The 24,991-nt window shown below is 38.6% G+C and overlaps 1 protein-coding gene across 1 annotated transcript in view; it reads right to left on the bottom strand.

Annotated features, from left to right (window-relative positions):
• Positions 1-24,991, bottom strand: part of PWP2 (PWP2 small subunit processome component) — a 40,812-nt gene that overhangs the window by 13,997 nt on the left and 1,824 nt on the right. The window contains exons 3-14 of the mRNA XM_036747080.1: positions 22,799-22,893; positions 22,122-22,221; positions 18,379-18,522; positions 14,367-14,502; positions 13,974-14,206; positions 9,759-9,902; positions 8,578-8,648; positions 6,640-6,776; positions 5,571-5,719; positions 4,179-4,326; positions 3,416-3,566; positions 2,011-2,191 (exon numbers count right to left, since the gene is read on the bottom strand). Of these exons, the coding sequence (XP_036602975.1) occupies positions 2,011-2,191; positions 3,416-3,566; positions 4,179-4,326; positions 5,571-5,719; positions 6,640-6,776; positions 8,578-8,648; positions 9,759-9,902; positions 13,974-14,206; positions 14,367-14,502; positions 18,379-18,522; positions 22,122-22,221; positions 22,799-22,893 (1,689 nt within the window). The remainder of the gene's footprint in view (positions 1-2,010; positions 2,192-3,415; positions 3,567-4,178; positions 4,327-5,570; positions 5,720-6,639; positions 6,777-8,577; positions 8,649-9,758; positions 9,903-13,973; positions 14,207-14,366; positions 14,503-18,378; positions 18,523-22,121; positions 22,222-22,798; positions 22,894-24,991) is intronic.

Here is a 24,991-nt window from a genome sequence, read left to right on the forward strand (position 1 = left end):
TGTGCTGCCCTCACTTTCATTTCTGCCAGTCCCTCAAGGCCCACTGAGGCTTCTCTGCTATCTAGCCTTCTCTCTGTTCCTCAACAAGATATCTCTCTTTCTCTGTCTCTCTCACACACTTTCTCCCTGCCACCCCCCCGCCCCCCGCCCCACCACCTTCATGCCTCTGCACTGGACAAGACACTCCAACTCTTGATGGGGCACTTTTACCGCCTACACCCCCATGTTGAGAATCCTCTCCTTCCTCATCTTTCCCTTTTTGCTTCCCTGACTGCTTTCAAATCTCAGCTTGTCCATCTTCTACAAGAAGCCATTCCCCAACATTCTTCACCTCAGTGCCATCCCTCTGTTGATTATCTCTCATTTATCCTGTAGCTATCTTGTTTGTTCACAGCTGTTTATATACATATTATCTCCCCCACAGATTACAAGCTCTTTGAAAGCATGGACTGTCTTTTGCTTTGCCTCCTCAGTGCTTAGCACAAGGACCAACACACAGGAGATACTTAATACATGCTAAATGACTAACTCAACTATAGATGTATCCAGTCAAGTACGTATTATCTGTATCCACAATATAAAGAAATTAAGAGCTGGACCTTCTTCCAAAAGGCAAAATAACAACTTTAATTAAATATAACTAGAAAATGAAGTAGGGTGGGATAAAGAATGCAAGGGATCCCCTTCCTCATCAATCCACTAATCAAGTCCTTCGCTATTTCAAAAAGAAGTAGCTATTAGCTAGCAAGAGAACGTTACTAGAAATGCACTACTATGCATTTGACATAAGCTCACTTACTTAGCTTACTCTTCCTTCTCCCAAACCATAATCTGGGGACTGATAAAAATTAGACTGGACCCAAATAAAATCAGAAGCTGAGTCACTAGATGTTTTTTGAAATGAAGTTAAACTATCTACTTCAGGTCCAGTGCATTTTTGTCAATCTCTTCAGCACTTTATTATTCATTAATCATATCCTATGAGAATGTCAGAAGGAACAACAAAAGGAGGCAGTAATCTGAACTTTGCTTGGTTAGTGGCTTTGACAGAGGGCAAAGTGGAAGCTAAAAACTGAGAGGATTTCTATTTGTTTTAAATCCTCTGGAGATTTTATACCACACATTGACACATTATTGACACATCAATGGCTGACATTATCTTCATATCTATACTTTTTTTTCTTAGCTTCTTAGAGCTAAGAGAGTATGAGGAGGCAGGGAAAAATGAGTAGGCTGTTAAACTTTTCTCCAAGACCGATTCAGTTTTCTAACTTGTCTGTTCAGGTGATTATAATGATGCACATCACCAACCTTTAAAATCACAATAGAGATAAAAGGGACTTTAAAGATCATCAACCCACTCCCTTCCCTTTAAGAGGAGGAAACTAAAACCTAGGAAGTGCAAGTTACTTGCCAAAGTCATTCTCTTAGTTACAGAGCCAAGCCTAGGACCCAGGTCCCTGACTGCAAGTCCAAAGATCTTTCACTCCATCACACTTAAAATGAGAGAGACTGGAATTTAAGTATACTTCGAAGAACCCAAGCTCCATCTATGCCAAAATGCAGCACATTTTTTTTTAATTCATAAAGCAAAGAAAACAGAAATCACATTTTCAAAATAAAACTATAATTTTTTCCTTGCCCTCAGAAATAGAAGAATGGCTGTAAATCACTGACTTGGCCACTTAAAACCATTTACTACAAATAATAGTTCAATTTTACATAGTACTTTAAGGTGAGCTTTCCTCATAAAACTGTGAGGTGGATATTACACATATTATCCCCATTTTACAGATGAGGAAATAAACACTCAGCAAAGTGGCTTGTGCACAGTCATATAATAGTTAACAAGTGTAGGAGCCAGGATTCTGACGCAGGTTATCTCCTAACTCCGAGTTCAGCATCCTTTCCCTTAGATAAACACTGACTTCCACAAACCAGCACATCAGGACCCTGACCGCATTCTAGATCTCCGTTTCCATTACCAGCCTCCAGGCAAGGATAACTTACTTTCCCTTGGCTGCATGCTTGGCTGTTATCTTGTCCAGCTCCTTCCGGCCCACTTTCAGGTCATGCCTGCACTCAATAGACCCTGTCTGTACAGCATTTTCATGATCCCAGAAAGAGATCTGTGAATTCAACGTGGCCACCGCCAGCTCAACACCATCTGGCCGAAAAGTCACTGCTAGAGCTGAAAAGACAGAGAACGCAAACTCAGAACCAGGGTCCACACCCATCATGCTCTCTGCTGAGGAAACAGTCTGTTATAATTTGTTTCTATATAAGCCTCGAATTTTTCCTAAAGCACACCTAGGTAGTTTCCTTAACCTCCCTCCTAAGAGTACAGTAAACTTATCTGCTGCATGTTTCCCATAAAAATGTGTGCACCCTGAGGGCTTTGACCCAAATATTCCACTTCTACGTATGCGGCAGTAAGGAACTTGTAAGTAAATACACGTCCTTTAACTGAGAATTGCCAAACAAATGGTGACAATTAAATTTAATGAAATGTTTACTGTTCTGTAGGAAGAAATGAATATATTTAATAAGGAGCAGCGTGGGAAAGAAAACATGCAAGCTGAGAACCAGGAAAATAATATATACGACTACAAAAATGCAAAGAGGGGAAAAGAACCCTGAGCTATAATATATTATAATAAATGATAATAATTATAATGACCAAACTTGGCTCTTCTTTGCAGTGGAGAACATTGTATATAAAGTTGAACTTAAACAGTTTTGCTGAACTTTTTTCTCTCTTAGATAGCAAAGTGCAGGACAGAATGGAAGAACAGAGACCAGGGAACAGACAAAGAAGACAAACCAGATGTTGGGATGATCAGAGCCTGGTCTAGAGTAGGAAGATGCTATGAAGAACCAAGAGGCCATGATAACAGAATACTTATAGGTAATGAAGGAACTTGGGTGATTCGCACCAAGGGTGTGAGGTTTAAGTGATGCTTCAGTATCCAAGGCAAAACTGATTAGCAACATTCAAAAGCAGACAGAGAGCATTATGGGTTGTCACTTGTGGTCACTTTCTTTTTCTCAATGCTGCTCAAATACAGAACAGAAAACCAAGAAAAGGACCAAAGCCTAAAACCAAAACACAGCCTATATTTGGATAGTACTGACCACTATCCACTTATATTTATTTCTAAAAGGTATTTAAAGCAGAGATAATATTGACAATTAAAGCATGTGGTTGTGCCCCAGCCTTCACAAACCAACTTTCTGACCCCTCTGGAATACCACCACCACCCCTCAAAAAACAAAACTAAAACAACAAAAGAAAAGCATAGTCTGAAAAAATATGATCAGTGAAAAAATCTTACAAATTAAAGTCACAAACCTGAACCTCCTCCCATTATGTACTCTTGTGGTTTACTGAGACATGAAATAAGATAAAACTTACCATCCGAGGTTAAATTTAATGTTTCCTTGGTTCTCCAGCTATCAAACATGTCCCACAATCTCACTGTCTTATCCCAAGAAGCACTAGCAAGGATGGACTTCATTGGGTTAAAACACAGACTGCTGATGGGGCCCTCATGGCCTGATAAAACCTAAAGAATTTTTCATTTACAAAGAAAAGGGAAACAGATAGTAAGAGAAGAGGGTAATGTGACAAGCATATTTAATTCTAATCCCCTGTGTGATTTAACCATGGATATATTCATATTTAGAAATATAATTCTTTTTGGCTTCCTGGGAAGCCACACAATTTCTTCTCTCATATACTCATTTCTCCATTTTTCATTCTTATTCTCATCCTCTCTCTCTTTCCGTGCCCTCCCCCTCCTTTCTTTCTTTATTTTGTCCTTAAGCCTCCAAAATGACAGTACATCCTAATTCCATCTGGGGAAGCTTCACAGAAAATTAGGTAGTTAATAAAAATAAAATATGCTGTGTTTACCTACAGGTTAGGAGCCATTAAAAACATCAGAATTTTCTGAAATTTTGCCTTTTCCATACTACCAGACAAGAGGAATGAGAGCAAAGAATTCCCTCTTGCCATTCTAATGTTGCTCTCTCTGTTGAAAGTGAGGTAATACTGACAAGAGGTAGGTATGTTATTGTTCATTTACAACCACTCCCTCCTCAAAACCAAAAAAAACCATATCTCACATAGTGCTTCAGTGTCAAGGGTATGTTATACGTTAAGTTCTGTTCCTTACATCTAAGAGTCTACCAGTCTGCATAGACCATATAAAGATTTCAAAGGAATCCTGAGACCCAGCAGTAACAATTTCACCACTGGAATCCACAGCCACACAAGAAAACTGGGTCGGGCGAGGAGATGTAAATGTGCGAAAGTTTCGGTATCTGCAAGGAAAAAAAATGAAGGATTTTAATGTCATTGTTAATTTACAGATGCATTTTCACAAATACTAGGCAGCTATCGCCATTAGGGATATCTAGCATGCTATGTAACAGTCAATATCTAAAAAACTCTCAACAGGCTAGAATGATAGGCTGAAATTTTAAAGAGATAGAGAACAAGCCCCACAAGTGTTCAAAAAAATGAATTTGACAAGTACAAAATGAAAGAAAAATGCCTAGCCAAGTCTGTGAGACAAAGATCTAGGGCAGGAATGGGGAACCTGTGGCCTCAAGGTCACATGTGGCTTTGTCCTTGGGTGCAGCATTTTGACTCAGTCCAAGTTTTACAGAACAAATCCTTTTCTAAGGGGATTTGTTCTGTGAAGTCTGGATTCAGTCAAAGGGTGGCACTTGAGGACCTAGAGGGCCTGCTAGGGGATTAGTGCTAAAGGAGTCACGTGACACAGTATCCAAAAACCCTAGCCTGACTTGGGCATTAAAAACACAGTTTACAGAGCAAAGGTTCAAACGATCCCACTGTACTGTGCTTTATTCATCCCACATTGGCCATATCATATCCAGGTGTGTAAGCCACAAATAGGAAGGACATTGATGTATGGATCAATATCCAGGGAAGAGCAACCAAGATAGTGAAGAACAGAATGATGATGAGCTGAAGAAATTAGAGAAGACAGAGCAAGAGGAGACCTGTATTCAAGTATTTCTAGGACTGTTGTACAGAAGAGGAATTCTAATTGTCCTATTTATGACCCTGGAGAATAAAACTAGAACTGTGTGTAGTAATTGTAGAGAAGCAAATTTTAGTTTCATATAAGGAAAAACTTCTCAATAGGGGTACGCAAACAAGGAATGGGTTGCCCCAGGAAGTCACTGACTCCTCTTCACTACAGGTTTTTCTACTGTAGAATGGATGTGCTAGAGGGGATTCCTGTTCAAGTATGAAACAGACAAGATGTCCACTGAGTTTTCTTCAAGTTCTGAGATTCTGTGATACTCTTCTGGCTCTATTCCCAAACAACCTGTGTTTCAGAACCATTACTGCAGTACTCCAGAACACTTACAGCCTACTTCTTTTTTCATCCTAAATTTCAGCTGATAAGTAGAAAAGATGTTCTGGGCCTTGTTTTCTTCATCTATAGATTAAGAGCTGTACTAGGTCACCTTACGGTACCTTCTAGTTCCAAAATTCTGAGTCTACATTTTAATACAACATAAGAATTTATTACCTGTGGAGGTCAAAGGCTCGCACTGTTCCATCGAGAGAAGCACTAACAATAACATAACCTGTGGAGGTGAATGCCACGGCTGTGACCCCACTGGTGTGCTCTGTGAATGTGACAAAGCAGAACCCACTCAAAGTGTTCCATACTTTCACCTGCAACAGAAAAGGTTTGTGGAAGATCTCAGTGGATTTTATAATACCCTCGCAAGTTCCATTCACACCCCCAAAGAGCAATTAATGTTTAATGCTGAATTTAATTATAGATACTACATATTTAGCTTAACTGCTATTTAAAAGAGAGCTGAACTCTGTACTTTTAATCCAATTTCAGAAGGCTTCTTTTAAATCAGAGTACAGGAAATGAGCTAGACAGCACTGAAGAATTGAGTTCACTGAAATATATTCTTAAATTTCTGTGGCATTAATGTTGTCACACCCGTGCCAAGGGTTAAATATCCCATTACTATCATAGACTTCAATTCAATCAAGATCAAAGACTGACAAAATGGGAAGAGTAATATTGTCCCTAGCCTCAACCCCCATCTACCTTGTCCTCGGAGTCAACCAAAACAGAGAAATAATGCCAAAAGTTTAAAAAAAAAGGCAGAAAAATCTGTCTAACTGAAATAAATCAATTCATCCATAATCTGGAGCCTGAAAGTACAAACTGTACTTAACCAATGTGGCAGTGACTTATGTGGTGATGCAGACCACAGATAATTAAATACAACCAAACACTGACACATACAAGACTAAATTTAATAGGAATAAATGTTTCAAAATATGTAAAGTATCTAAAGTAGAAGAAAATACAAGGAGCTACTTAGTTTTTCTTTCTATAAATTAAACTATAGCTATATGATTTCAGATTCATGGGATGATGAACAGACTGCATGTATACATGTCTAAAGGAGCATCTGTGAATTATTTATCTATGAATTAGTTAAATAACAAGAGGTAAAACAGTTCGTTCATAAGAACCATTAGAATAAGCAACTTACATTACCCTGGAGCCTTACAAAAGCAGGCTAACATTGGTTTTATCAACTCCTAATAATAAATCCCCAGCTTACTTTTCCATCAATGCCACCAGTCACTATGTACTGTCCATCAGGAGAATAGGCCAAAGACACCATGCTGTTGAAATGACCTTGCTGCTTCAGTACGTAGCTCTCACTTTGCCATTCCCACACCAGCAGCTGACCCAGACCTGGGAAGCAATACAACATCAGAAGAAACTGAGTACATGAATGAGTAAAGTTATTTCTCACTTCTCTACACTAGAATCAGGCACCAGACCTGTATGTATATTCAACACGTTCATCCCAGAGGAGAGGAGGGGAATACTGCTGTTTCAGAAGCTGCACACTCTGGGCTGCTGCTTTACTTTAGTGCTCACGAAAAACATACTATGGCTAAGATTATGGCATAAGTGGGAGCTCATCCTAAGTGGTTATCTTGGAGGAATTTGGAACTATGATCTTCCCCTCTTTCTGTCTTATTATCTTGTGTAAGTCTTCGCATAAAAATTATGCGCGCGCACACACAAACACACACACACACATACACACACATATACACACACAAATTTAACTTGGTAGTTCAAAAATTGCCCTGCTTCTCTATCTCCTCACCTGAACTTACTTCTGATTTCTGTACATTTTTAAAATGTTTGAATGATACTTTCTTAATTCACTGTATCACTGCTTTCCCTCACCAACCTCCAATAATTTTTCTCCTTTTCTTAGCATATAAATAGATTTCCTCTTTGGTAATCAATAAGTATAGTCAAGAAAAACCATTCCATGCACTGACTTTGTCTGAAAATATGTATCTCATTTCGCACCTCTAGTCTCACTCTCCGAAGAAGTGAGAAACATCATGTCTTCTGGAGTTGTGATTAGTCATTGCATGGAGTTCTTAATTCTTTTAAAGCTATTTTTCTCTCTAAAGCTGGCATTTTATAATTTTTCCATAGCTTGTGACCCAGTGGTGCCACTAATAAGCATATGCCCCAATGAAGTAAAACAAGAAAAGGATCCTTAAGAAAAAAATATTTATGGCAGCATTTTTTTGCTGTAGCAAAGAACTGTTAAAGTGGGTGTCCATCAATTGGAGTGATTACTAAACAAATTATTGTCTCTTAACATAAGGGATTGTTACAGATTCAGAGAACCTAGGAAAAATTTGTATCAAGTCATGGAGAGTGAGATGAGCAAAACCAGGAAAACAATTTATACAATGACCACAATAATCCAAAGGAAAACTATTCTGAAAGACCTAATTCTGATTGATTTAAGGAGCAATCATGACTCCATAGGACTGACAATTATGAAGCATGCGATGGACCAGAGGTGTAGGATGAGACATCGATCACTGTCAGAACTGGCTTATGTCTGTTTTTTTGACTATGCCTGTCACAAGGAAGAGCTTTGACTGGTGGTGGGGTGGGACAGGACCATGTTATATGGTGCAGGAATTGATGTGTAATGACAGTGATGAAAAGAAACATTTTTTTAAAATGGCCAGAAGACAGCCAAAGTCTGAAGGTGACAGAGACAAGTGGGACCATGTGGATACTTGCATGTTAAATTTAATATATACTAAAAAAAAACACTCCACAAAATGTACATTAAAAAATTTTAGTTTCATATTCTGTACTTCTTCGGATATTGAATTGTTTGTTATGTTGTGTCCATAATAAAAATTCTTGAAAATAAACAACAAAAAGCTCAAAACTTAAATTGTGACTTATGTCTTGACATACACAAAACCTCCTAACTGAAATCAGACCTGAGTCCCTTCTGTTACAAATGACAAAGAGGGTAAAGGAAATCACAACCACCTCTCGGGTATTACCTGAGCTTTTCCTTAATAGTAAAGGGTCTGTGATTTGACTTATGCTCAAACTTGAATGACCATCTAGCTTGAAGCTTGAACTCCAGCCCCAACAGCTAAGCCCAAGAATCCAGAGAACATTCTGTGCGTGGTCTGACTCAAGAGACACAAACCTGGACATCCAAAAGCGATCCAGTCTCCTGTGCTGTTGATAGATATGGACGTAATCTTCTGATCTGAAATACTAAAGGAGAGACCAAAATGGAGATAAATAGGGAGAAAAGCTGTCTGCGATCTATAAGATAATTTTTGTGGATTATATACTTTACAAGGCAAGTAAGTGGTATAATAGAAAGAACACTGGGCCTGGAGTAAGCAAAGACTGAGTTCCAATCCAGCTTCAGACATTTAACTAGCTGTAAGACTCTGGATAAACAAGTCCCTTAACCAGTTCCTGCCTCAGTTTCCTCATTTGTAAAATGGGGCTAATAAGAGCACCTACTTCCCAGGGTTGTTATAAGGATAAAGTAAGATAATATTTACAAAGCTCTTTGCAAACCTTAAAATTCTACTTAAATACTAGCTATAATGGTGGTGATGATGACGGTGATGATGATAATGTGACTGCCCACATATCAGATTATCAAATTCGGCAATGATTCAATGGGTATTCTAAGGCAAAACAAATGAGATACCTATACTCTTAATTTGTTCCAGAAATTACAGAGTGGAACTACCAGAAAGATGACAGAGAAGACAGTACTGAGCCAACACACTAACTCTACCCCACCAACAAAAAGTCACTAAAAAGATTTAAGGAAAAAAAAAAAGAAAAACTAAATTCACTGAAAGACAACTGAGTAAACTTACCAATATATATTTATCGACAAATTTCTGTATCAGAGATTACCTATGCTGCTATCACTGTGCAAAATATATGCTCTAATATGGGAAATTTTAATAAATAAATTTAAGCAACCTGACAATTTACAAACAAGCTTTGAAATCTTAATTCTCTTTGGAATTTACCATGGCATGTAGAATTTGTGTATGTATACATATGTGTGTGTGTGTATATATATATATATATATATATTTTTTTTTTAAACTTCATGGGCTAAAAAAGGTGGCCTGACTCCCTAATGGTTCCATTAGAAATTATTCCTTACTACAGAAATTCTGTCACAGAGGAAAAGAAAACTATATCATGTAGTTGGGAAAATACCAATGCCAGAACTCTTTGGTCTGAGAACTCTCAGCTAACTCAAAAGTTCTTCCATTTTGTCAGCACTTTGAGGGTTTTCGCTATAGCAGACTTTCCAACATCTACCACCACAGCTGCAAATGAACTCACCTCAGGGAGTGGATCAGGTTGAACTCAGGTAGTTCGTGTAGATGAAAGATTCCAGAAGCAAAGCCAGTGACTAAAAGGTGAATTTTCTTGTGATATGCAGCAGATGTAAGATTATTAAAATCTCCCTCTTTGTTGAAGAAGTACCTAAATAAATGTGAAGATCAAAGAACTGCAGTCAGGAAAAGATTCAGGTGGCTATGCACACACACAAAACCCCAATACAGTTGCCTCAATTATTTGGGTATTTCAAGTCGAAGTATTTTTCTGTATGGACACAACCCAACAGAACAGTTCAGTTTAATAGATGGTGAATACAATTCTTATGCCAAGGCCAAACTGTGTGGTAGTGATGATTTTCTACCCTCATTTGTTATTCTCTTCCGTACTGCTCACATTTAAAGTGCCTTCTCCTATAAGATTCCAAATGAATCCGAAATCCTTCTGCAATGTTTATTATATCCCTCTCATGCACCACTACCACATCACAGCTCAGATCTGAACTGTTACATCGACTTTCAAATTGTTCTCCCTCACCTGCTCACCCACCAAAAAAAAATTATTTATCAAGTACCTACTATGTGTATGTAAGGCAAAGGGAAGTAAGAGATGACCCATGTCCTCCAGAAGTTTACAGTAGGGCACTAGGGAATAAAGTAGACCTTTTTTTGAGGTCCAAATCTATGATTTCATCAGTGTGAAAATTCTACCACAGATACAGACTGGAAACTCATCTCTGACATATGCTCCTAAGAGAGTTGGCCCAGGGCACTAAGAGATTATTCAATTTACTTACACCTGGTCACAGAACTACAGTGTGTCAGGGACAGGTCTGCCTGACTCTATGGCCTGGCCCCTAGCTACCATGTCCTGTTCTTCTCAAGGAATACATAGGTAACAACCACATACAGCAATATTTGTTAAGATCCACATAAGCAGAACAAACAAATTACAAGCTAGGCCTCTAGTTATTTTGAATTCATCTCTCCAGAATTTATTAAGTTTGGGGCTGGGGATGTTCTGGATAGTTCAATGGGATCTTAGGAAAGCAGGCCCCAATTATCCGGAAAGAGGCTGTTAGGGACTGTACTGGACACAGGATCACAGACTCACAGCTGGAAAGGACCTTAGAGATCCCTTACAGGTCATCAAGCTCAACCCAGTTATTTTACAGATAAAGTAACTGAGGACTGAGCAGCGAGGTAGTGCAATGGATCGAGTGCCGGGCCTGGAGCCAGGAAGACTCAACTTTCTGAGTTCAAATTTGACCTCAGACACTAGCTGTGTGACCTTGAGCAAGTCACTTTACCCTGTTTGCCTCAGTTTCCTCATCTGTAAAATGAGCTGGAGAAGAAAATGGCAAACTACTTATCTTTGCCAAGAAAACCCCAAAAGAAGTCATTAAGAGTTGGACACGACTGAAACAACTGAACAACAAACTGATGACTAGAGGTTAGATGACTTGTCCAAGGTCACAGAGACACAAATGTCAGAGTAAGAACCCAAACCCAAGTCCTTTGCCTCCAAATCCAGAGCATTTCTACTGTGCCATGTTGCTTTCCTTAAATACACCTGAATGCTACAAAAATTGGGTTTTGAAAATAATAAATGCTGAGATTATGTTATCTTCCAGAACCTTTCCATCATTTATACCAGTAACGAGTGACGTGCAGCGCATGGCTCCAAGGTGGCACTCCAACCCCTTTAGCCACCCCATTTGGGCTCAGGACCCACAGTTCAAGAAGCGTGGCTAGCCGATGGTCAGCATCCCTTTACAAAGCTCCTGTCTCCCTATGTTTTTCAAGAGTCTTCTTCTGTAATTCCATCATGAACGCTTTTTCTTCACCTCTGCCCAGGAGACTATTCTGGCTAAGATTTTTGTTCTTGCTCTTTGCCTCACTCAAATCCATTCTCAGAAGTCAGAGCTAAGGCAGGGGACGGAGGGAAGGAGAAAAGCCTGGAACTCACAAATTTTTTTAAAATGAATGTTAAAAATTGTCTTTACATGTAATTGGAAAAAAAATACTATTTTTTTTAAAGTCAGGTAAGTTCCCCTCTCCCTCCTCCAATATTCCTCTGGCCACTTCAACACACATTACCTTCTCCTGTAAAAATCTTACCCCCTATGACATTCCTTTCTTGTACCATACCATTTAAGGAGTTTATGCCACACTGTACTAAAGTCTTCTCCTGTATTCTCCACAGTGCCTCTATAGAGCACTATACACCAAAGAGATGTTACACAAATAACAATTGATAAAAGTCAAATCACAATGAAGGGAAAGCCCTCAATTTGTATGTTTCCTTTTCAATCACCCTGAACAAGCAACAAGAAACCTTGGAATGTTAATGATAGAAGGGACTCTTACAGAGGTCATCTAGTCCAATGCAAGCATTTTACAATTGAGGAAAGTGATCCAAAGCAGTTAAAATGAAGCTAGAGCTAGAACTGGACTATGCACTGCCTAACTCCTAAGTTTTTTCCACATTGCTTCAAAGGAAAAGTATTACTGGGAACAATCCCTGGGCTAGAAAATGTTTTTTTTTTGTTCTTGATGTTAGCTCTTGACGTGTTACAGTTTTTAATCCTACAACAGAGCTGTTAAAATTCATCAAATTCTTGCTCCTTCCTATCTCGCTGTCAAGCACTCATAGAGGGACATACAACCTGATTGGGAAGCAAACTCCCAAAGCTCAGGGGGACATGAATAATTTGGACTTAGCTACAAAGGAAGGTTTATTTCAAGGAAAATGTTTTCAGGACCACATGCTTCTTACACTATTTTGATGATCAATTCAATTCCACAAACAATTATTGAACATGTCCAACGTGCCAGATGCTGGGGGTTCAAAGACAAAAGAAGCAGCCTCTGCCCTAATGATGCTTACATGCTACTGAGGAGGCAGCATGGCACAGTGGAAAAGACAATGATCTGAAGGCAAAGGACCTTGGTTCTAATCCCAGGTCGGCAATCTGCTACCTGTGCAACACTGGGTGAGTCACGACTTCTCCTAGACTCGGGTTCTTCATCTGTAAAATGAGGGGTGGAACTCGAGGGCCTGTAAGGCCCCTTATGATCCCATGAAACATGTATACCAATAAGTGCGTGCAAAGTATATACAATATAAATACAAAGTAACAGGGAGGAGGGGGAGAATGAACGATTAAAGGATCAGGAAAGATCTCTTGGAGAAGGCATTTGAGCAGAGCCTCATAAGGAGCTAGGGCCTCCAGAAGGCAGAGATGAAGGAGAACATTCCAGGCATGTAGGGCCATCTTGTGTACAAGAACAGGAAGCCAACCTGTGCAGGAAAGTAGAGGATAAGACATGACATAGAGTAGGCCTGCACAGCCTTCAGGAACACCTAAGGATTTTGGGCAGCCTGCAAAAAAACACAGGAGATGTTTTCCTCTACATTTTTCGTGGGTTACTCGAAATCCTTTGGCTGGTCACAGGTTGTGCATGCCTGATGTAGAGTAATGAGTAATCAACTTGGAAATACAGACTGCAGCCATATTGTGAAGTGCTTTAAATGCCAGAGGAATTTTTACCTACTCTAGAAATAACAGGAAGCCACAGAAGATTCTTGAGGAAGGGAGTGACCCAGTCAGCCCTGTGCTCTAGAAATGTCACTTTCATGGCTGTGTGGAGGGTAAAGAAAGGAGAGACTGGAGGTAGGAAGAACAACTAAGAGGCTGCTGAACTACCCAAGTAAGAAGTGATATGGGTCTGAATTATGAGGGTGGCTATGTGTGGGGACAAAGTCCTCTGCTGAGGGGCAGGGGGAGAGGAGAGGCCTGAGGAGAGAAGACAGTCCTCCTGGACAAGTGCAGGGGGCACAAGAAAAAGCACTTCTAGTACTCGAGGGAGTGACCAGGGAGAGCAGCGTGTCTTCTGGGGAAAGTGGGGTTTCCATTATTGCAAGAAAAGAGTTAAGTAAAAAAAGAGAGCAGTCTGTTAGGAAGAGAATAGGAGCTCCATAAAGGACAATGGAAGAGGAGGATAGAGTGACAGAGGCTTAATGCCGTACCAAAGTTACCACATATAGAAACAGCTGAGCATATGCATTACTCCATTCTGGTCTCAGAATATGAAACCATTAGAGGGTAACAATCACAAGAAGTGTCTCAAATACCAAAGCATCCAACATCTGCTTGAAATAGTTACTGAATTTAATTCTTTGAACAAGAGCATGGAGGAGAAAAAAATCACCTACTTTGCCACATGTGAGTATTTCACTTTATCCATTTTCTTTTCATCATCTGGAATGGTTTTTCCACGAATGGTATTGTCCTCTTTTTCTATGTCGTCGTCATCCTCCTCCTCCTCCTCCTTATCCCTCTGCAGTACATCTGCCCGCCAACCTTTAGGAGCTTTCAACTTCAGGCCATCTAGCTCAGTGTCACACTGCCACACACAGAGCGCCCCATCTTGGCTCAAAGTGTACAGCTGTCAGACCAAAACGTACAGGTTAGCAAAAAGGCGACGCTCTCCTACCAGCTGCTTCCTCCCTCCATGGAATCCATAAAGAGAGGAAGCAACTGCAATAACAAATCAATTCAATTTATCAAGAATTGATTATCTATTAAGTGTTTGCTTGTCTACATACATCCAAGCTTCCAGCTTCAAAGAAACAGGCAACGATAGCATCCTTGTGACCTCCTAGTGAGTAGTAGATCAAATTATCCCACCGTTCCGCTCCAAACACCCAGGATGTCATGTCCTTGCTCCCAATCACAAAGCACCTTTAATCAAAAGAAAAAGCAACTCAAGTTACACAGTCTATTATGATCCCACTAACAAAGCTTTTGATCACCATAATATCACAAATATAAAATCTGAGGGAAATCTAAGGGAGCTCAGAGGCCACCAACCATATCAGAACAAGAGTCTCCTCTACAACCTACCTGTCTTGAAGACTTTAGTGAGAGAGAACATTCTACTTTTGGAGAGCTCTACTAGTTAGAAAAGTACATCAAGCCTAAATTTACCTCTCTGCAATTGTCAACCACTGTTCCAATTTCTGCCCTCTGGGATCAAGCAGAATAAACCTATCCCTCTAACATATTTGAAGACTTCTGTCACATTTCCCCTAAGTCCCGTCTTGTCTGCATTACCAATAATTTTCATATGGCACACAACCTTAAGGCCCTTCACCATCATGGCTGCACTTCTGTGGGTAGTTTCTAGTTTATAAGCAATTTTCCTAGAATGAGCAACAGGGAGAAGGAGGGTGATGATGAGGTAAGGGTATAACTAAATAATGCTTCTTTAAAAAAAAAAGTCTGGGTAGGAGAAAACTGAATAGAGATAAAAAGGATTATACTTCCTTCTCAACGGTACGTGGCGCATACTCAAAAATTGACCATGTACTAGGGCATAAAAACCTCACAATCCAGCGCAGAAAGGCAGAAGTAGTCAAAGCATCCTTTTCAGATCATGATAAGAAAAAATTATTTGTAACTAAGAACCATGGAAAAATAAGCTAAAAATTAATTGGAAACTAAATAATCTATTTCTAAAGAATGAGTGGGCCAAAGAAAAAATCAGAGAAACAATTAATAACTTCATTCAACAGAATGACAATAATGAGACAACATACCAAAACTTATGGGATGTGGCAAAAGCAGTTCTTAGGGGAAAGTTTTATATATCTGAATGTTTACATGAATAGAGAAAAAAGAGTTGGGCATGCAACTGAAAAAGTTAGAAAAAGAACAAAATGAAAATCCCCAATTAAATACCAAATTAGAAATACTAAAAATCAAAGGAGAGATTAATAAAACTGAAATGAAGAAAACTAATAAATTAATAAATAAAACCAAGAGCTGGTTTTATGAAAAAACCAATAAAATTGATAAACATTTGGTCAATTTGATTAAAAAAAAAGAAAATCAAATCACCAGTATCAAAAATGAAAAGGGTGAATTCACCTCCAATGAAGAAGAAATTAAAACAATAATTAGGAATAACTGTGCCCAATTGTATGCCCATAAATTTGACAACCTCAGGGATATGGATGAATACATACAAAAATATAAATTGCCCAGGTTAACAGAAGAGGAAGATTTATGGAAAAGCAAAGAATTCATGACACAGCAAGAGATAGAGAGTATTACAAAATGCAAAATGGATAATGCATCTATTGAGATATGGTTTCTGCTAGTTTTGTTGTTGATATGATCAATTATGCTGATAGTTTTCCTAATACTGAACCAGCCTTGCATTCCTGGAATATATCCTACCTGGTCGTAGTGTATCATTCTTATGATAAGTTTCTGCAATCTCTTTGCTAATATTTTATTTAAAATTTTTGCATCAATGTTGATTAGGGAAATTGGTCTATCATTTTCCTTCTTTGTTTTGACTCTTCCTGGTTTAGGTATTAGTACCATATTGGTGTCATAAAAAGAATTTGGTAGGACTCCTCCTTCACTTATTTTCCCAAATAGTCTATTAAGTATAGGAATTAATTGTTCTTTGAATGTTTGATAAAATTCACATGTAGAACCATCTGACCCTGGAGATTTTTTCCTAGGGGGTTCATTGATGGCATGCTCAATTTCTTTTTCTGAGATGGGGTTATTTAGAAATTTTACTTCCTCTTCTGTTAATGTTAATTTTGATTATGTTAAACTGAAAAGATTTTATATAAAAAAAGCCAATGCAACATAGGTTAGGAGGGAAGCAGAAAAGTGGGGAAAGCTCTTTACAACTAGTGTCTCTGATAAAGGCCTCACCTCTAAAATATACAGGGAACTGAGCCAAATTTATAGGAATATAAGACATTCCCCAATTGAGAAATGGTCAAAGGATATGAACAGGCAGTTTTCAGAGGAAGAAATTAAAGATATCTATAGGCATATGAAAAAATGCTCGAAATCACTACTGATTAGGGAAATGTAAATCAAACAACTCTTAGGTAAATGACAAAACAGGAAAATGATAAATGCTGGAGAGGATGTGGGAAAATTGGAACACTGTTACACTGCTGGTGGAGTTGTGAACTGATCCAGCCATTCGGGAGAGGAATTTGGAATTAAGCCCAAAGGGCTATAAAAATGTACATACCCTTTGACCCAACAATACCACTTCTAGGGTTGTATCCCAAAGAGATCACGCAAGTGGGAAAAGGACCCATACGTACAAAAATATGTATAGCAGCTCTTTTAGTAGTAGCAAAGAATTGGAAATCAAGGGGATGCCCAACAATTGGGGAATGGCTGAACAAGTTATGGTATATGAATGTAATGAAATACTATTGTGCTATAAGAAATGGGGAAGATACGGACTTCAAAATAACCTGGAAAAACCTACACAATATAATGCTGAGTAAGCTGAGCAGAACTAGGAGAACATTATACACAACCACAGATATATGGATTCTGTGATGACTAACTCTGATAGACTTTGCTCTTCTCAGCAATACAAGGCGCAAAAACAATTCCAAAGGACCTACGATGGAGAATGCTATCTACATCCAGAGAAAGAACTACGGATTCTGAATCCAGATTGAGGCACACTTCATACTCGCCGTTTTTTTCCCCTTTGTTTTTTTCCTTTTTTTTGGTTCTGTTTCTTCTTTCTCATAATTCATTCCATTGGACATAACCCTGATAAGACTTCGCTCTTCTCAGCAATACAAGGTTCAAAGACAACTCCAAAGGACTCATGAGGGAAAAAGATATCTACATACAGAGAATGAATGTAGACTGAGGCAAACTGTTTGCTCTCCTTTTTTTTTCTTTTTTTTCCTCTCTTTTGTTTTTGTTTTTTTTTTTGGTCTTGTTTCTTCTTTCTCATGATTCATTCCATCAGTAATAATTCTTCTTTACAACTTGATTATTGTGTAAATAGGTTCAATGTGAAGTTATATGCAGAAGATATATAGGATTCCATGCCATCTTGGGGAAGGGGGGGGGGGAGAAAAACTGGAACTCAGGTTCATGTGGAACTGAGTGTTGTAAACTAAAAATAAAAAATCTGCAGGTGTTGTTGTAAAATCTCTATACCTCACTCAATATGCTATACAGCATACCACACCACATGAAAAAAAAAACCACTCAATCTGGACTATCTGGAGTCAGTTTGGCCATATAGCTTACATACCTATATATGACATGATCTGGGTCTGAATGCCAGTTCAGCTATGTACCATCTGTGTGTTCAGCTAAGATCTTTTCTAACTTTGTATCTTGTTGTTGCTGTAAAATGTTATTTATAGTACCAATATTTTGAAAGCAATTCTGTGACACTCAGGGAACATCTAAACTACAAAACTTATCCGAACATTTCAGGAACCATTCCTGTTGGTCACAACTGCAAGGTATCATGCACATAATACAAAGAAAAAGATCCAGGTTTAAGTTATGTCTATAACCAAAGAGTCTAGTTTTTTCCTACCTGATGTAATAAAAACATTTCTTTCAAGCAAAAATACTGCTGTAACTTAGACATGCTAGTTAATTAAATTAGATTCTATATTGTTATAGTCTATTTGACAGGAAGTTTGTCATCAGAATAAGGCAACAAATGGCACTTTAGTAATATGTTCCAATTCACCCAATACAAGGTCTCCATGAACATTCAGCACCAACAGACAATATACAGAAAATACTTACTTAGAATCGTCAGTCCAATCAATGAACGTGGTTTCATCGTATGGCCCATAGTAAGTTTTGTCCAAGACAAAGGCATTAAATTCTCGCTTCTTTCCAGGGGCATAATACATTTGGGCAAGATTGTCTTTCGCCACCACAAATCTCCTGCCAAATGAATAGTAAAAAAGTTAGCAAGTTTAAAACAAAAACCTCAAACTTACTGCTATTGTTGAGAAGGTTAGAATAGATAACTCAAGTTTTCAGCCCAATAACTTCAAACTCTCATCAAAATAAACATGCTAGCAAGTACCTTAACAAAGCACACAAATGACTTGTGTTACCAACCATTCTCCAACTGTCTATAATCCAGTGCTGGCTGACAATGACACAATTTAAACAGAGGAAGAAGAAATCTGGCAGAAAAAATGATCATTCTAACTATATGATCAATTCCTGAAATATGTGAGGGTACTACAAACAATCAGCACATAAGCTAGTTACTTCTTTGACCATGACCGTGCTCTAAAAGGTGCCCTGAGTCACATCTTCAGCCTCAATCACTGTTTTCTTGGCTCCAGAGACATCATTGGATAGGACACCCTTAACTCGGAACGTCACTGCTGACGAATTCTTCTCTGGAAGGTGGGCCTAGCAACACCAGAGGTTTAACTACACTAAAGAGAAACAGCCGCCAAAGCTATCAGAGACTGGTTAAAATAATAAAAAGTTGATCACTGGAACAGATCAGACACATGATATACAGAAGCAAACAAAAGTAGTAAAACAGTAAGATCGTGTTATATCAGCCCACACATCTCAGCTCCCATTTTGGGGGTAGATGATGGAACACTAAGAAAACTGGAAAATTAGTCAGGCAGAAATTAAATTTAGACCAACAGCTCACACCATGTGCCACACTAAGTTCCAAATAGACACATGACCTCCCTATTAAAGATCGCATCATAATCAAACTAAAGACACCAGAAGATGCCTTTTAGAAGCAAAGAAAGAGTTCTTGACCAAAGGACAGGAAGGATCACAATGTCAACTGCTGAAAAGGATCCGTGACCTCATCAATTTAAGAGTTCCCTCCAAGGATGCAAATCATAACTAATCCAAGTCTGTGCCCCCAGTCTGTGTCCTCCCAGAAGTTCGCCTCAGGAGGTCCCTCCAACATGATGGAGACCTTCCTCCACTTCTCCTAAACTCTTGAAGGTATCAGTGGAACATTCAGGCATATTACCTCTCCCTCTTGCCACGTGAACAGCTAACCTTCTCTTTCTGTCATACAACTCTTTAATGGCATCCTTTATTCACGTTGTCTGGAGCTCCTCACTGGTTACACATTGCAGGTGGCTCACACCTATCAGGTAACTTTCCACTGCCCTATGGGATGCTCATTTTTAGTTCTTCTGAAGCCGTGGTATTCAGGTCTCACAGCCACACAGCAACAGCGGTGAAGTACATGAATTAAAAAGATGGGCTGAGGACTTCCAGCCACAAAAGTTACCTGGAGGCAGTCTACCAACTCCTCAATATCTACTACAGTAAAAACCTGAAATTCATACCAAACCAAAAAATGATCAAGAAATCCAATGTGAAATTACAGTGACTTTTTCAACCCCAGAACTACACAAAAAGGCAGCCATCAGTTCATGGGCAACAGGAAAGGGGACCACTAAGAAAGCCACCTTCAGAGCAAGCAAATAAGTCTACAGCCTTTCAGCACAACCACAGAAGGCTCTGGAGCCAGCAGGGCTCTCTGTCCTGAGCAGGGGATTCCACAGAGAAAGTCCTAGGGAGCAGTAGCAACCAGTACCAAGCACAGCTCAGACCAGGTCACCCCAGGGCTCCAAAGTCCCTATTACCCTGTCCTGACCTGGCCCTGAGGTTCCTTAAGATCCAGGACCCTGAACTTCAAAGACCCACAGGTGCCTAACCCTAGGAAGTAGAGGGAGTTCATTTCAGGAACCTAGATGACTCAAGGTGGGATCAAACAGTACTGACTACTTCATCCAAAAGCACATCAAGGAGTGGTATTTGGCCAGGGCACAAAGCCTTAATTCAGGAACTAAGGCTGGAAGAGTGAACCAAAGAACACTAACTACTACCAAAAAAAAAAAAAAAACTACTGCAAATCTAAACATTCTAGGAAGGAGAGTAACTGTAACAACTACAAGCAGAGACTCAAAGGGAAGAAATGGATTTTCTAGACAGACGATATGATTACCAAGAAGAAATTAAACAAGATGTAAAAAAAATGAAATAAACACTCCGGAGCAAAGACTGAAAGAATAAACAATTTATGAGAGGAAGCAATAAATCTTTCCAGAAATGGAATCCCTGAAAATTAGAACAGATGTAACAGAAACTAATGACTCCATGAGACAGGAAGTAAGAGCAGAACAAAATCAAAAAGCTAAAAAACAAAAAAAACCTAAGATACCTGGCAACAATAACAACTAACCTGGCTAACTCGAGGATCATTGGACTCCCTGAAAACCATGATAAAAATAAAACCCGGCCATTCCCCAACCTATTAGAACCAAAAGGCAAAGTGAAAACAGAAAGAACCCACAGACCATTTCCTGAATATGAACTGTGATTGGTCCAGCTATTCTGGAAATCAATTTGGAGGTATACCAAAAAAAAAAAAAAAATCACTTAAGTGTGTACACCCTTTGACCAAAAGTTACTATTACAAGACATACATAGCAGAAATCAGAAGCTGAGAAAAGGTCCATATGTAAAAAAATATTTACATAAGCACTTTTTGTTGTAGCAAAGAACTGTATTCAAAGTGGTTGCCCTTCAATTGGGCTAAACCAGGGTTGGGGAACCTGCAGCCTCAAGGCCACATGTGACCCTCTAGGTCCTCAAATGCGGCCCTTTGACTGGATCCAAACTTCACAGAACAAATGCCTTTAATATGAGGATTTGTTCTATAAAATTTGGACTCAGTCAAAAGGCTGCACCAAGGACCTAGAAAGCCACACATGGTCTTGAGGCTGCAGGTTCCCCACCCCTGGGATAAACAAATTATGGCACAGGAATGTAATGGAATATTATTAAGCCATACATACCTGAAAAAAGGGAAAAAACTAAAATTTATATGAATGAATGCAGCATGAATTGAGCAGATGACCACAATATATTCACTGACTACAATACTGTAAAGGATAACAACTTGGCAAGATTTAACAACTCTGATCGATGCACTGACCAACTATGACCCTACCTGACATATGAAGTGATAGAAATGATGAAGACGGTGGTTTCAGAAAAACCTAGGAAGACTTATATGAACTGATGCAAAGTGAAGTGAGCAGAACTAGAGTATCGTACACAGTATGAACAATATTGTAACAATGACCAACTGGGAAAGACGCAACTATCATGAACAATACAATGATCTAAGACAACTCCAAAAGACACATGATAAAAATGCTATCCATCTCCAGAGAGAGAACTGATGAACTGAGTGCAAATTGAAGAACAATTTTTTCACTTTTTCTTGATTTTTTTTCTTTTGCAACATGAATAACATGGAAATGTTTTGCATGATTTCACATCTATAATTGATATCTTATTACTTGCCTTCGTAATGGGTGGGAAAGGAGATGGAAAGAGGGCGAGAATTTGAAATTTTTTAAATGAACGTTAAAAATAAATAATGATTTTATAAAAAATATTTTTAAAATATCCAAAGTACAATAAAAGACATACCTTTCTTCCTCCTTCCAATAAATCTGGCATCCCCTTACCTGCCATCTGGGGAAAAGGAGACACTGTGAACAGAGCCATTGAAGTGGAAATGATGCAACACGGATTTGCAAACCAAACTGACAAGCAAGGCTGCTCCATCTGAAATTGAAACAAGAACTAGTTGACAGACAGAATATGAAAAAAAGAATCAAAGACTATGAAGATTGTAAGAGAATTCCATGGCCATATCCAATCTATTCACAAAAGTAATCCCCACTACAGCATATCTAACAAATGGCTAATCCATCTTTGAAGATCTCTAAGGAAGGGAAATCCCTCACCTCTTGAAGCAGCCCATGCACTTTTGGACAACTCTAATTTTTAAGCAAGTTTTTCCTTGACAGTGAACATAAATTTGCCCCTTTTCCAGCTTCCATCCATTGCTCCTATTACAACTTCTGGGATTAAAAAGAACAGTCTGGGAGCAGCTAGGTGGCACAGTGCCAATCCACACTGATAGTTGCACTACGATTTGCTGTGAGGCAAGCATTTTGTAAATTTGAGTATACATGATTATGATATTCATTATAAAAGGACTTTACTCATGCATTTTGACTTAGCATCAGGTTACCACAAAGGACACAAAAGGAGTATACAACAGCTTCAGCCAAAGACTGGATTTATCAACATTACATTTCATTGTTTTAAGAAACTGAAACATATGCTACATGATTACCTTCATCAATGATGATGGCAAAGCAGCCATCTGGAGACAGTCCCACACACTTAATGTTATACTTGGTCGCCAGAGGCAAGGTTTCAGATTTGTTGCTAAAAAACAAATTTAAATTTAAATTTAAAAAACAAGAGAGCCAGAAACTAGGCATAGACCAACATCTTACGCAGTATACCAAAATAAAGTCAAAATGGGTACACAGTTCAGATATAAAGGCTGATACTAAAAGCAAACTAGAAGAGCAAGAAATAGTTTACCTGTCAGATTTATGGAGAATGGAGCAAACAAGAGAGAGAGAATATTATGAAATGCAAAATGGAGTATTTTGATTACATTAAATTGAAAAGTTTTTGCATAAACAAAGCCAATGCAACCAAGATTAGGAGGGAAGCAGAAAACCGGGAAAGTATTTTTACAACCAGTGTCTCTGAAAAAGGCCTCATTTCTAAAATATATTCAGTTGAGTTAAAATTATAAGAATGCAAGTCATTTCCCAACTGATAAATCGTCAAAGGATATGAACAGGCAGTTTTCAGATGAAGAAATTAAAGCTATCTACATTCATATGAAAAAATGCTCTAAATCACTATTGATTAGAGAAATGCAAATTGAAACAACTCTTAGGTACCACATCTCTCCTGTCAGATTGGCTAACATGACAAAACAGGGAAATGATAAATGCTGGAGAAGATGTGGGAAAATTGGAATATTAATGCATTGTTGGTGGAGTTGTGAAATGATCCAACCATTTTGGAGGGCAATTTGGAACTATGCACAAAGGACTACAAAACTGTGCATACTCTCTGACCCAGCAATATCACTTCTAGGGCTGTATCCCAAAGAGATCATAAAAATGGGAAAATGACCCACATGTACAAAAACATTAATGGCATCTCTTTTTGTGGTGGCCAAGAACTGGAAATTGAGGGGATGCCCATCAACTGGGGAACGGCTGAGCAAGTTGTGGTATATGAATGTAATGGAATACTATTGTGCTATAAGAAATGATGAACAGGCAGACTTCAGGAAAATCTCGAAAGACTTATATGAACTGATGCTGAGTAAAGTGAGCAGAACCAGGAGAACATTATACACAGTAACGGCCACAGTGTGTGATGACTGACTTTGATAGACTTAGCTCTTCTCAGCAATGCAAGGACCTAAGATAACTCCAAAAGACTCATGATGGAAAATGCCATCCACATCCAGAGAAAGAACTATGGAGTATGAATGCATGTCAAAGTATACTATTTGCTCTTTTTGTTTTCTTTCTCATGGTTCCTCCCATTCTAATTCTTCTATACAACATGATTAATGTGACAAATATGTTTAATAAGAATGTATATGTAGAGCCTATATCAGATTGTACACCATCTTGGGTAGGAGTGAAGGGAGGAAGTTGAAGAAAATTTAAAACTCAAAAGCTTGTGAAAGTGAATGTTAAAAACTAAAAATAAATTAATTAATTAAATTTAAAAAAACACAAACCAGGAAAGAAGACAAGCATTCTTTAAACCTCATTAAACAGAGGTAAATGACAATACAACATCGTTTTCTCTGGTCAATCCAGAATCTGATCTGAAAGCCTAACCATGTCAATGAAATCAATCAACAAGCATTTACTAAGCAACTATCATATACCAGTAGGTGTTGGAGATAACAGAATGAAAAGACAACAGTCCCTGCTCTCAAAGACCTTACATTCTCTGGTGAAATTTCGACAACATATATATGTATACATGTAAGTACAAACAAAATGTATACAGGTTCATTCTGCGGGGGGGAGACAATGACAGCAAAAAGGACCAAGAAAAGGGTTCGTGAATCAAGTGGCACTTGAGCAGAGTCTGGAAAGAACACAGGGAATATAAGAGGTGGGAATGAAGATGCATGGGAGCCTATGCAAAGGCTAAGATAAGAAATGGGATGTTGTACATGAGAGTTAGTGAAGTGAAACAATGTACGATAAGGCTGTAGAGGCAGCCAGGAACCAGGTTGTGAAGGACTTTAAATGCCAAACAGAAGAGTCTGGATTTGATCCTAGAAGTGCCTCTACCCGATGAGGACATGTAGGAAAGGAAAGGAGGGTAGGGCAACCTGTTAACTTTAGATGCCACTTTATCCATTTTTCCTTTATGGAATGGAAAATAAAACTGAGAAGAAAAATGAGGCATCAGTCATACCAAAAATTGA

Source organism: Trichosurus vulpecula, chromosome 2 (genome assembly GCF_011100635.1).
Source record: "Trichosurus vulpecula isolate mTriVul1 chromosome 2, mTriVul1.pri, whole genome shotgun sequence".
Lineage (NCBI taxonomy): Eukaryota > Metazoa > Chordata > Mammalia > Diprotodontia > Phalangeridae > Trichosurus > Trichosurus vulpecula.